This window comes from Onychostruthus taczanowskii, unplaced genomic scaffold (genome assembly GCF_017590055.1).
Source record: "Onychostruthus taczanowskii isolate IOZ18803 unplaced genomic scaffold, ASM1759005v1 scaffold11, whole genome shotgun sequence".
Classification (NCBI taxonomy): Eukaryota; Metazoa; Chordata; class Aves; order Passeriformes; family Passeridae; genus Onychostruthus; species Onychostruthus taczanowskii.
Window position 1 is genome coordinate 1288456 of NW_024497629.1, and position 14040 is coordinate 1302495.

The 14040-nt window shown below is 38.6% G+C and overlaps 1 protein-coding gene across 1 annotated transcript in view; it reads right to left on the minus strand.

Moving 5' to 3' along the window:
- MFSD2B (major facilitator superfamily domain containing 2B) overlaps positions 1–14040 on the minus strand; it is a 40861-nt gene that overhangs the window by 15167 nt on the left and 11654 nt on the right. The window contains 6 exon segments of the mRNA XM_041421715.1: positions 204–325; positions 420–510; positions 4743–4912; positions 8866–8944; positions 10086–10209; positions 13728–13852. Of these exon segments, the coding sequence (XP_041277649.1) occupies positions 204–325; positions 420–510; positions 4743–4912; positions 8866–8944; positions 10086–10209; positions 13728–13852 (711 nt within the window).

Below are 14040 nucleotides of genomic sequence, written 5' to 3' on the forward strand. Positions count from 1 at the left end.
GCTTCTCCTTTGTAAGAACCATCTCCAGCCACACAGGACCCCAGGCACCAGAAGAGGATCTGGTTCCCTACTGATTTACAGGGGAAGGCAACACCCCCCAGATCACCCCTCCAGTCACCAGCCAAAGGTTATTTGCATTTCAGACTCTCCCATGCTGGGAGTGGAACGAGGCCAACAGACAGACTGAGAGGGTCTGAAGTTACCTGAACTGCTGTCGAGATGAGAAGAAATGAAGCTGTAAGCTTCACATATGGACCATGCTTCATGGTGAGTGCAAGCCCCTTACAAAAAGGAATTGCTCTGTCTGAATTTAAGGCATATGGATCTAAGAAAAGCAGAATGCATACAATAAAAATCTTTTAAATAAAGGAATGTGAAATAACTATTATTAAATCGAGGCATATTTAAATATAACTTACCATCCCTTTCTTTTACTCCAAGAAAAAGAACGACAATTCCAAGGAGATACACACCTGCTATGACCCCTGCTGCAATCATGTAAACTTTTGCCTTTCAAAAGGAAAAAAAATACATTTGAAATTTTGACAGGAGAATGACAAATAATTATGAAAATTTCAGTCCCTTTTTGGTAAGCCACCTGCAAATGAAGAAATGCCCTTCTGCATACAGCCAAATGCATCTGCTGCCTCTCAGAAAAATGTTCACTTCTGCAGTTCATTTATAAACCACACCTGCCTTAGGATAAATTCAGGGCATATAAGCACATATTTCTTGAAGAAAAAAAAAAAAAAAAAAAAAAAAAAAAAAAAGAAGAAGCAGTGAACAAAAGGGTTCCTGTGCTGGCAACCTGAATGTTTTAAAAATTTGCTTATGTTGAGACTAACCACAGACATATACAGTCACCTAATCAAAACCATGCATCATCCACAGAGACATTCTAATTTTCAGTAAGTCCAGTTGATCTGGCTACACAGACTGCAATCTGGAATTTCATGGTGTATGGGAGAGTTCTCAGCACTGATGTCAACATAGCTACTACGTTTTCTGCGTTTACACATAATGATAATAATGTCACATGATGATAATAATGAATTTTAGAAATCATACTTACATGCCAATGTTTTGAGACTATGTTACCTTGCATGCTGGTTTCCCCAGTTATTTAGTGAAATATGCAAGCAAATTCAGAAATCTCTGCTTCCTTTTATCCAGGGGAGCAAACCCTCCAAGGATGCCTCTCACACCACCAGATCACATTTACTGCTTCTGACTCTGATTACACTGACTTTGAATTAAAGCTTTAAAAAATATTTTGCTTTAGTATGATGTAATACTTTTCCTTATACTGTGTTATCAAAGATAGCTTATAGAGCTTTATGAAACAATGATTACTTGATAGGAAAACTGAATTCTGAATTATTGGTTATATATTCTAGATGAAATTATTATAAGTCTAAGAAGAAGTTGGCAAAAAAAATGCAATTACAAGAATGCACTTCAAAATATAAAGACACTTAGTATAGGTGCAAATGCATTCAGATGAACCATGTAAGCATGGAAAATTTTCAAGAAAACAGCTTTTGTTAAGATGTTTACATTTCAGAAAATAACTTGGTGAGATAAAGGAATGCAGGACTATTCTTTATATGGGATAAAGGTTTGGTATTTTTTTTATATCAGAGCTTCAAATTAAGTCACAATACTTTCACACTGCTGGTTGCACAGAATACAGAGTGCAGTAGTGGAGATATCTGAATTCACTTAAACAAGGCAATTTCAGCCTAAAATGTAGCTGGGCCAGGAGAGATGGGAATTTAAAAAAAGGATAGTAACAGGACTCCTTTATGATGTTCATATTTTGTTTTAATATATTTTTTAATTTGCTTGAAGCATTTGAATTAAATGTTGTGTTTCATAGGCCATCATTAAATGTAATTTGAGCTTAAACCATCAAAGATACTCGTGGTAGGCCAGATAAGATTCTCTAACCCTGAACAAAACTTGTTAGCCCATCTACAACTCTACAACATCAATACCCATGTTTGGTTTCCAGTAATAAAGATCCATTCATAAGCTTATAGTAACAACTTCAGGAGAGCTTAAAAATTACCATTTCTTCCACTTCCTTTTTTTCAATAAGGAGCAAAATAATGCCAGTTGTTCACTAAGTGCTTTTTAAAACTAGGTGTTCTTGAGCAGCTAAGAATTAGTCCTTGTGACAAAAAGAGTCAGGGTCATACTCCTGAAGGGCACTAAAAGTCAAGTTTTGCCGTCTTCTAAATATTTCCTGATGGAGGTACTTCAAGTTCAATTAATCTAGTCTTGCCTCAACTTGTAACTTAATGCCCATCAGCCCAACAACCAAAATTCAAGATCCATCAAGATCCAATTCAAGATGTCCTCTTTGTTGTGCAGTTAATTAGGTGCATATTCTGCTGTGTGGTGTGAACAAAGGACAGGTTTCCAGTCACACTGCAACTTCAGATCTGAAAAATGTTTGTGTCTAAAAGCTTTCCCACAATTTCCAGTTTTAGTATCTAGTTTAATGAAAGATATTGCCTCTACCTACAAACTCTGGCTACTTTAGTCTATGGATTTTTGCTAATTTTTCAAAATAAAAAACTACTTAACATCAACCCATTGTGAAGTTTTATTCTTTATCTCCCTCCTATCTCAAAAAGGACAGGAAAGCACATATGGTTAAACAGAGCCATTTCAGAGATTTCAAAATAGAAATTGAGGATTTCAGTCTGAAGCAGATTCAGACAGAGAATCTGCTGTGCAATGAAATTCAGCTTGCTCCATGACTTTTCAAGCTACTCGTCTTGACAATTCACAGAGGTGTAATAAACACAGTAGTGTTCCACATCAAACCATCATCCCAGAAGCTAAAAAGGAGGGCAGGATGATGTTCTGTATCTCATTAAAACACACTCTACAAGTTACAAGCATCTTCAAAAACACATTATTCAGCCATAAAATGGCATGGCCAGCTAGAGAAGCAGCGCAGCTGTCCTCAGACTGTTGCCCAGATCAGCTCTATGAGAAACCTGTGCCAAAAAAACAAGGATCAGGTGGCACAGAGGCAAAGAATAGTGTCTGGGAATGGGGGGAGGCAAGGCTTTGTCCCCTTCTTGGACCACCAGTGCTGATGCCTGAGTATGCAAATCCAAAACATAAATAAAAACATAAATATCTTAGCTTGTGATTTTACTGCTGCTGAAGCATCATAATAGGAGCTACTGCACTGCATTAGGAAGAGCACAAATATGTACTTCCTCATTTGCATCAAGCATTTGAGATTAGATTCAGTTCAAGGAATCTTCTTCATAGGGTATTTTATATACTGGTTGGTACTTGCACTGACAGAGCAACAAATGAAAGTATAAAATGAAAGGATGAATCCAGCAGTTGGTAAATTGGAACCAACAATCTGCTGATTTCACAAGTTACATAGGGGAAAAAAAAAACCACTACACAATGTAATTGTTTAAATCAGGGCCTGTTTCAAGACCACTGCAAACAATGGAAGACTATCAAATTGTGTTAGCTGAGGTTTGGATCAGGTTTTAGGTTTTCCTCCCAGATACAAAACCTTCTTTGTTTCTCAAAAAATATAACTCAAGTACGAGGAGATTAAATTATTTGTACAAAATTACAGGAAAAGCCTGTCATGGAAAATTAAATAAATAAGCATGGATGCCTAGGTTCATTCCACATGTTAACCACTGAGATCTGCCCCCACTAATGGGGTGTTACCAACCATTTACTTTCAACAGTGCTTTGGACCTTCACAAAAGTACAGACTGTAAATAGGACTTAGAGTTTTGTTCACAAAATTGCCATTAATCTCTACAGGAGATCTCCAGTGGTAACTCCTTTGGAAATCAGTGAAAGATCCTGCTGTAGCCACCATTTTTTTATGGAATCATACAATAGTTTGGGTTGGGTAGGACTTTCAAAGATCATCTCATTCCAACCCTCTGCCATGGGCAGGGACATCTTCCACTGGACCAGATTGCTCTGAGCCACATCCAACCTGGTCTTCAGCGCTTCCAGGGATGGGGCATCCACAGCTTCTCTGGGCAACCTGTGCCAGTCCCTTGCCCCTCTCATTCCAAAAAAAAAAAAAATTAAAAAAAAAATCTCCTAATATCTAATCTAAATGTACCCTCTTTCAGTTTAAAATCATTCCTTCTTGTCCTGTCATTACAAACTCTGGTTAAAAGTTTCATCATCTTTCTTTAAAACCTCCTTTTTGTACTGAAATGCTGCAATAAGTTCTCCCTGGAATTTTCTCTCCTCTGGGCTGAACAAATCCAACTCTCAGCCTGTATTCACAGGAGATGTCCTTCAACCTTCTGATCATTTTTGTGACCCTCCTCAGGCTCTGCTCTAATAGGTCCATGTCTTCCTTGTGCTGAGGACCCCAGAATTGATGGAGTATTTCTGGAGGGGTAAAATGTGCTTTTCTTACTAAGCTTCTAAACTGTAAATCAGCCCCTCGTGAAAAGGAAGGGTGGCCATGTCCCTCCCAGCTGCTTTTTGGGTTTGGCACCTCCTGCAAAGCTCCTCAAAGAAATTCTGGTGTCACACTGAGGGGTTGCAAGGACAGCAAAGATGGAAAGCATTGTCTGCAACAAGGTCACTGCCTCAGCTCCAGCATCACTGACTTCACAGAAGTCGTGTTCACACTCATCCAGATGGATATGATCTAGTATTAGAGAAACTTCCCCACCCTTCTCCACAGGATATTTTAGTGTGCTCCCATGGACACTTACTTGATGAGACAGGGGATCTGAGGGGTCTGGAATGCTGGGAGTGTCATGCCAGGAGTCAGTGGTGTTTGCTGAGGGATTCACAGCGCAGTGGGGAGAGACGTGAGCGCTGGCCACAATCTGCCCCTGAAGTGCAGCTCCAATCAAGGTCCCAAGCACTTCCATGGTCATTCCTAAAGAATGGAAGCACAAATGTGCACTGAGGATGAGAATCTTGCTCATCTGTCTCACTGAAGGGAAATGTTATCAAACCATTTCCTCTTACAGGAATGAGCAACGCCAAAAACAGAAGAACTGAAAGGTCAGTAATAGAACAGTTTCAAGGAAAGAGAGTTTTGTCATTTATTTTCTCATCAGCTTTGAGAAGAAGCATCCATGAAAGAGCCTTTTCTATACAAGCTGCATGAGAGATGTGAATGCTGAGATCAGGAGCCACAAGGGGATAATGTGGAGATCTTTCATCTTGAGGACCAGAGTGGAAGTATTTTTTAAATGCCATTTTTTCCAAAGTAGGACTTGAAGTCATGACATCAGACTGTCCGTCTCAAACTTGACAGCAACTTGTGAAACACTTATCTAATCAGACCTCTGAGTCCCTCAACTGTAAAATAAAGTGATACTTGCCTCAGGTTTATGGAAATAGTACAGCTACAAAGCTCTTGGAAACAGCAGGTGCTGTTCTTAATTGCCTAAGGCCAGAGTCAGGCAGAACTACCTACCTCAACCTCAGAGAATGATTCAGATCACTAATTCTCACCAGAAAAAGGGATCATCTAAAAAGAAACCAACCAGAGCCACCACTTAGGAAAACAAAAATCTAACCATGGGCATCATCTCACTAAATCAATCAACAACCTGACCAGGTGTTGCAGCTCTGTTAAGGCAAATGATGAGAAATTGGGGTTCTAGACGCTCCTCACCCTGAGGGATTTCAAGCCTGCTGTGCCTGTTTCCCTGCAATATGGCCATATCCAGCATCCCCATGGCCAGGAGATAAACTGAATTCCTGTCCTAGCTCCAGAGACTTTTTACACATTTTGCATAAAGGTATATTAGGGCTGAATGTATGAATAGATTAAAGATGGGGGGAAAGTCTTCCTATTTGTGAGGGAATGGACTTCTCATTGACCCAGACTTCAGGCTTTTTTTTCTGTTTCTTCTCTTTCAGTGGCTCCCAGGGTCATGTGTTCCTTTCTGAGAAGCACCATGGAGGATCCTGAAGGGATGCTTCCAGAGCAGGTTGTGTCCTGGTGGTTATCATGCTCCCTCTGGGATGTGGCAGCTGTTTCAAAAGCTCCTAGGTTCATGTTTATTCAAGTCCCCTGATCTATAACAGCCTTCAGTGACCTCAGACATGAGACTTTTTGTGTGTGCCCTGTAAGGGAATAAAAAACCTTCACCATCTAAAGGGAGGGCAGCGCACACAGATTGTGAGGGGTTCAGACAGTGCAGCAATGCAGGCTGTAGCTGTGCAAGATCCACCAAGGAAAAGGGAAGAGAGGCTCCCTAGGAGACCCAGAACTTTTAAACCATTGCTGCTTTGTTCCCAAACTGAGAATGCTTTAGAGTGGAAAATTTGAGGTGCCACACAACACTAATTTAAACCAATGGGAAGCAAAAAAAGCCCCTTCCCCAAACTTCACATCCAATCTTACAAGCAATGGTGCAATTCAGTCCATGCACACAAAAATCCTGGCAGATGGTGGAAATCTAACTCCAGTCTGGTCTGAAGTGTTCGGACACAAACTGGTCTCAGGTGGGCGTTGCAGAGCTTCCAAACTCAGCGCAAAGGCAACGCACTCAGATCACACCCTTCACTCAAAACACCACCTACACATTCATAACCTTTGTCTGGGGCTCTACATCTGCATTTTATCAAGAACTCGTATAGAATAAAACCCAGAAGCATCATTAGAGGCACCAGAAATACAACCACTGTGAAACTATATTCTAAGTAGCAGCAAGAGCTGAGGAACAGGTATCCTTCAAGGTTCTTGTGTGCTCAGAATTTATGATGTATTACTTTCCACATCAGCCAAGAAAGCTGATCTGCCAGCAGACTGTATCTTGAAGTAGGTATATTTTGGCCAGAATGTAGGTAGGAGTTATGTTAAAGCAACTTTAGAATCCAGTATTTCTACCTTGCATTATTAGCAACAGCAGAATAAAATTTATAATAAGCAGTTCTGCTTGTCTCCAGCAGAGGGTAATGGATCCTCTGATCCCAACCTTATTTTCAAGAGCCCACTTCATATTACACAGCTGTTTTTCTTTTACAGTTGAAGAAATGCCTGAACAACTGACTAGATCCAAGACAGTCTATCAACAGAAAGAATTCTCTGTGAAGCCCAAAGAGAGGCAGAAGTGTTTAAGTAAAACACTCACCAAAAAAAGGAAAAGGTAAAGAAAAAGTTTCTCACGTAAGCATAACCATTACAAGAAAACTTTGCTCCAAACAAATACTAGATCAACATGCACAAAAATACCAACATTTGAAAAGTCAGAACTATGGTTCATTCCACCACCTTAATTTGGTTGTGAATTAGGGGAACAGCTGTACACTCAAAAGTTAAACATTTTCTGAACAATAAAATGACACCATAAATATGTGACACCTCTCAGCCACGGAGTTGAACAGCTTTTATGAGTACAAGTTTCACATGTCTGTGAAGCCCTGCATGGGACTAGCAGATCAGAAAGCACATTTATTTGGATCACAGCCTCTGAAGACATAAAACCAGACAATAGAAAACACTAGGTACATGGATTTAGCTAGAATTTAGGCCAGATGACTCAGAATACAGTCGATGCCAAAGAATAACACAACTGGAATCTCCTGCTGTTTAGTCCTGTCCTGTGACTGCCAGTCCAGACTTTTTCTTAAAGATAGTTGATGGAAATGCAAATTGCAACAGTTCCATGTCTCTGGAGAGGGATTGGGTTGCTCAGGGGATATCATATCTAGAATTTTTGACATTACATTTTCAGTACTTCTCGATATTTCACTGTGCCTCTGTGAGTTTTAACATAATCTATTATTTTGAGGGTTAGAAGGACCAATGGAAGAGAAAAGGGATCTTGCCAGGAAGAGAAAACAGATGCAACAAAAAAACCTATAACTTATTCTTAAGCAATGCTTTAAGGACAAGTTAAGACATAGAGAAGTCTTACATGTAATATTTGACTTTTTTCTCTTTACCTTGCTTGATGCAGTTACACAGTAAAGGAGGCATGAGAACAGAGCTGAAGAGAGTAGGAGGGGAGGAAACTGTTCTTGCATTCAATTTATGACCTATACAGGAAATCTTGAAAATATTTTCACTGCATTTTTTTTTTTTTTTGGTCTGATTGATTTGCTTCAAAGCTAAAAGTTTGTCTGGTTTTGGTTGTTGAAGAGCCAGAGATATGGCCTGGAAAGCCTCATTCTTTTAACTAGTACACTCAGAGTGTACTAGCTATATTACAACAAGATCTGCCTTTAAACTACCTGGTGTGTGTCAGAATTAATTTAAAAAACACAGATGAAATGAAAAAAGATATTTCAGTGGGTGTGAACATGCACACAAAATTACTTTCCTTTTTGGTGAGATCAGGTGTCTTGGTTCTATGAGTTCTCAAATTTTTTTCTGAGAAAACAGGTTTGGCATTTGAATTTGTAACATGAAACACATAAATCTACGGAAATATGAACTAAAAAAAGAAGGCAACAAAACAAAACAACAAACCCCAAACAAAACCAAAACAATAAACTCTTCAAAATTACTTTCATGCTTTCTTTAATTTAATGTTTCTTGGCTTTTCCCCTACAAATCACTTTGAAATTAAATCATTATTCCTTATTCTGACTTGGTTAGGAGTGATTTTTTTATTGTTTCCTCTGGCTAGCAATAAACCAAAAAGAGTTTATAGTTAATCAGACAATTTGAGAGAATTAAATATTAACGTCTCCTATTTAACTAGAAAAACGCAATTCCTTTGAAGACAAATTAGTTTTCATCACATATTAAAACATTCTTATAAAAGTCCAGTTTAGGGACTCAAGTCACTAGGAACTTCCTATAGATTAAGAAGGATTTTCAATAAAACTCATCCCCAATCCCCAAGAGAGAGCCCAGAGCACACTCACGATACGCTGTTGCAGAATCTCTCTCCTTCTGGTCCGTGCTGAGAAACATGGTGAGGGCAGAGTATGGTACTTGGAACAACTGTGGAAAGAAAGAACATAGGAAATGTCAGGGTAAAACTGCTGTATTCCTTTGATATCCAAGAAAATGGTTTAATGGGATTTTGGAATTAATTTAGAACATTCATTCAGAAAGCTGAGAACCCTCAACCAATGTCTTAGCACAAAGACCTGCCTTTTCTTTCTGGTTTCAAAAGAATATAAAAGGAAAACAGTATCTTTCAGAATACAAATAATAAATAATAAAATACCCAGAGGGTTTACCTTGATGTTGTGCTCCTTCAGTTTCCTTGGGAAAACATCCTTTACCGAGACTCAAAAGAACTTTGCTTTCTTTGCACTAGGACACTGTCGTGTTCCTAGCTTGAGCTAACTGACAGTAAGCAAAGCCATAAAGAAGAAATACTGTTTCCCACTTTATTCAAGCCAGAAGACTACACAAATATCCAAAATCAAACGTCTGTCTAATTATGTAAATCCAGGAGATGAGTGAAAACTGCTCTTTCAGCACCACTGTGCCACACACTCCTTAATTTAAGCATAAGTTAAGAACCATTGCAAAGTGGAACTGGGACATGAACCTGCTTGAATAATCAAGTTCTCTGTGGTGTTCCCACCACCCCAGAGATCTGTAGCCAAATTAAGTCTTGCACTCTGCATCCCAAAATGTTTGTATGAAATGCATTTCTGTTCACCTCCATCAAAAATGACAACTTCAAAACTGCCATGGAAACCCTGTGTTTGTCTTTCAAAAGAAAGAGAAAAGAAATTATTTAAAACCATTATGGATGTCTTCTGGACCATCTTTCTATTGGGGAAATAAAGGACTTACGGAAATATTCAAGCTTAACATAGGAATACAGAATTCCTCATTTGCTCCTGAGAAGTTATGAGAAGTTGGATGTCCAACTGGAATAAGGAACATCTATACAAGAATGAGTTGAGGGCAGTGACCTGGATGAATTAGCAGTTCATTCACCAGAAAAAGCATTGGTAGAAACCATCAACCAGCAGAGTTTGATAAAAGGGCATCTGCCTGTCCCGTAAACTCACTAGAAGTTGAAGTAAAATGTGAAAACAAGTTTACTAAATATGAATGCTGTAATATAGGCAGACAACCAGCAAGTTCCTGCTGAGAACATCATGGTCTGTAATCTACTTACTGTGGTCAGTGCCTGGAAAAGGCAGTGGAAAGTCAGATACCAAGCAACTCTTCCTGAGACAAACGGAGGCAGGTACCACATTAAAAAATAAGAGACTATCGTGAAGGGTGTACATGCCAGCACCCTGAGAAGAAAATTAACACACATCAACAATCTTAAAATAATGATAGCAAAGAGCATTAAATTTTCCTGCTAATAATCAATATAAGATAATTTATGTGCAGTTTTTCTAACTGCAGTAATGTATGCTTTTAAATATCAAAATTTAGTGTTCATTAAATACACAGATTAATATAAAATATATTAATATGAATATAAAAGATATAAATATGCAGATTAATACTTTCATAAAGCGGAAAAAAACCCCAGAAAATCTGAAAAAAGAGGTATTCTTAAATTAATATCCCACTCAGAAGAGACATAACTTCCTTTCACACGCACTGTAACAGCACACATATATTGCCATCCCTTGGCACACGTCTCAGATTACACATTTATTAGAAAGAATCACTAAAAACTAAGCTCTCTCATCATGTCTTTGCATACTCCAGAACTTTTTACATGAGTTTATTATTATTGATATTCCCCCTTCTCATTTTAGTGCCTTTGGTTTTCCCCTGAACTTAGTGTCCTCACTGCTACTTCAAGCAAGTGCAAATATGATGGTACACCTAAAAACACTCAAAAAAGCAAAAGAGACAATGGACATCCCACTGTGAAAGCTCCTACACTGTGTCTAGTTGGGTAAATGATCATTTCCTCCATTTAACCCCTAATCACTTCAAACACAAAAGGATCATCTTCAGAGAGGAAGGTGGCTTAAAAAAAAAGAACCACGGAAACTTATACTCCAGACATTGCCATTAACCAGCAATTAATGACATTAGTCTAAAACCTATTTCAGGCAAATAGCATTTGTCAAACTCCACAATACAGAATTGTTCAGATGCTATTATTTCCTAAAAGTCTGAGCTGCAGCATCAGACCTGTCCTGCATTCTTGTAAAACAGGCACTGAACAATGTATTTGGATGACCAAGATCCTAACAAAAAATTTCCAAACACATAAAAGAGAAAACAGATTAATCCCTTCACAACAGCACTACTGACATTGGGGGTCAGCTGATTATTTTGCAATCGTGAACTGAAAACCTGGAATACAAAAGAGTAATGTGGGTAAATAGTTTAGTAAAACAATGGCTTTCCCACACTGCTCTTTGGGATGGACAGCATCACTGGGAGCTGAACATTTACCAGGAAAGTGCCAGGTTCTGGTATTCTCTGCCCTTCCAGTCCCCAGCCCACAGTTCACCCACAGCAATGGAAAACATAAACAAGGGTAAAATCCTAACACATCTCAGGGAATCTACCTTCCTCTCCAAAACACGAGCTCTTCCAGATGGTGTCCAGGCAGAGTCATCACATTAAATATCTTCACAGTCACTTTTTCATGCAACTGTTTGGCAACAACCCTCTTGGTATTGTTCTGCCCTTTCTCTCATTTTCCTTTCCTCTCTAATGCCAGGGAGTTTTCAAAGCCTTGCTGGAACTGCTGAATATCTGATTGTCAGCTATTATCTCTTCTGACAAAATATTAGACCAGTATTTCAAGTCAATGTCTGCTTCTGCCTTTTAAAGCCATTAAATAAGTGATTGATGACTTTGTGTTATATTGAGGACAGTATTAAGTGATAGTTATACATTCACCTCCCTTACTAAGGTTCTTGCTTTGCTGGCAAGCTTTAATGACTGAAAAAAAATTTATTGCTTCATTCTATATTGTTAAGAAGTCAGAAAAAAATCAAAATACTAAAGTATTTTTAAGCTAAGGGAAGACCCGTTTTTTGCTTTGTAAAAAAAATGGCCTGACTCTCAAAGTCTAGGAACAGAATTTCCATGAAAATATTAGTTACCAAAAAAACCCAGACAAAATCCTCCTGTAAAGAAAGCAGCTGTTTGATGAAAGGTGGTGCTAGATAAGCACTTTTCCTGTAAGAAGTGCAAGATGTGCTGGAGCTGGTTTACAGTGAAAAGGGTTGATAAGTTCATGCTTGTGCTAGGACAGGAATCATTCTAACATCAGTGTAACACTAACAATAAACATATGGACTTGCTGTATTTTCAGAAAACTTCAAAAAAAACTTTTACTCAGAATACTTCTAATGGAGTTTGTATAAAAATTCCATTGTTTTCCTTTTGGGTAGCTTTTTTATTTGGTTAATTCAGTGGTCATTAAAAACCACACCATTTACCTGGCCACTAACCAAATCCTGAAAAGAGAAACAGCAGTAAGCTCCTCTTTTCCCATGAGACTTGACAAAAAGCTTAACTTCTACCTCAAGATCCTGTTTACTGGGCCAAGAGCAGCTGATCCCAGCCTTTTTCTGATGAGTACTTGCCTTCTCTATTTTGTCAGATATAAGCTGCCCATGGACAAGTTTCTGTAGCTGTAAGACTGCAAAACAGCAAGAGAATCAACTAAAAAACTGTGCTCCTTTTTTCCCTGAAATTTCAACTTCCTTGCTCATGACACATTTACTCTTAGATTTTTGTTGTAAATCAAGTTTGTGGGTTATATAAATTAAAAATTTGCAATTAATTTAAAATATCTTACAATACAGCCATATAATGTACGAGATAAAATGAAGAAAGACTCCCTATTTCACAAAGCAGTCAATCTCCTCTTGGCTTCCAAAACACTAAAAACCAACAAACACATGCCCTGTGGCATCGATGAGTTCCTCTGGCAAGGCCAAATCTTTTTCCAGTTTTTCTTGTTTCCCACCTGCCAGTCTCATTGCTATATGGCCAACATTCATTGTTCTAACCTCTCCTTAGAGCACATGGACAGCACGTGCATGTGGGTAAGATGTCACAGTGAAACATCACACACTTCCTTCACAAAAAAATCAAAACCTTGCAGCATCTCACTCATTGTAAGAGTCGTGGTGGTTTTTTAATGAATGTTCTGACTATGGGATGCAAGAGAAGCAGGACCCTGATGAGTGCTGTAAGAGCCTCACACAGTGCCATGGCAGTATTTTTTAATGAATATTCTGACTATGGGATGATTGTTCTGACTATGGGACCCTGATGAGTGCTGTAAGAGCCTCACACAGTGCCATGGCAGTGCTGGCTGCTGAGCCCTTTGGGGCCAGGGTGTCACATCTATTCCACATCCATGCACACGTTTGTTCTACAGCTGTGCACGCATCCTTGCCTGAACTGAAAGGCCTGAACTGAAAGGCTAAAGGAGCTCCTGGAAGTTCTCCTGATTGTGAGATGTGAAGGCACTCTAGGACATAAGTAGAAATAAGTTCCAACTTTGTGAAAGAGTGAAGTCAAACTAAAGAAATCTAGACAAAGATGAAAATTCAACCACAGATTTAAGTTTTAGATCTCAGCTTCCAGTTTTGCTAAAAATACAGTCTATTGGCTTTATTTGTTTGCATCTCCAGTGGTAGAAAATCTCTTCTGTGTTTTCACGTGTGAACAAGTTAAAGATGACATGGCAATTTTTAGTTTTTATTTTATATATGTGGAATGAATACCATCCCTGAGACTAATTCAGTGAGGTGGCTATATGATCACAACAGTCAATATTCACATATATCTATAAATATTTGTACACATATATACTTACCAAGGCATCAGTCGGCCAATTTTTGTCCATCTACTTTTGCTAATAAAAAAGCCAGCAACAGGATCAGTAACTGCACCTGAGGCTTTGCCAATGAACAGCACCAAAGAGGCATGAAACGGAGTAATCTGAAAGTAGACAGAATACAGTAAACAGAGCCATTGTTTCATGATACAATGAAACAGCATAAAGCAACTTTCCAGAAAAAAAACACCTCAGTGTTTTAAAGAATAATGATAGTTTGTTTAAAAAACACGTCTGCTACTAGAAATTCCTACTGGGTACCCATAGCAAAGAAATGAGACATTGAGATTGG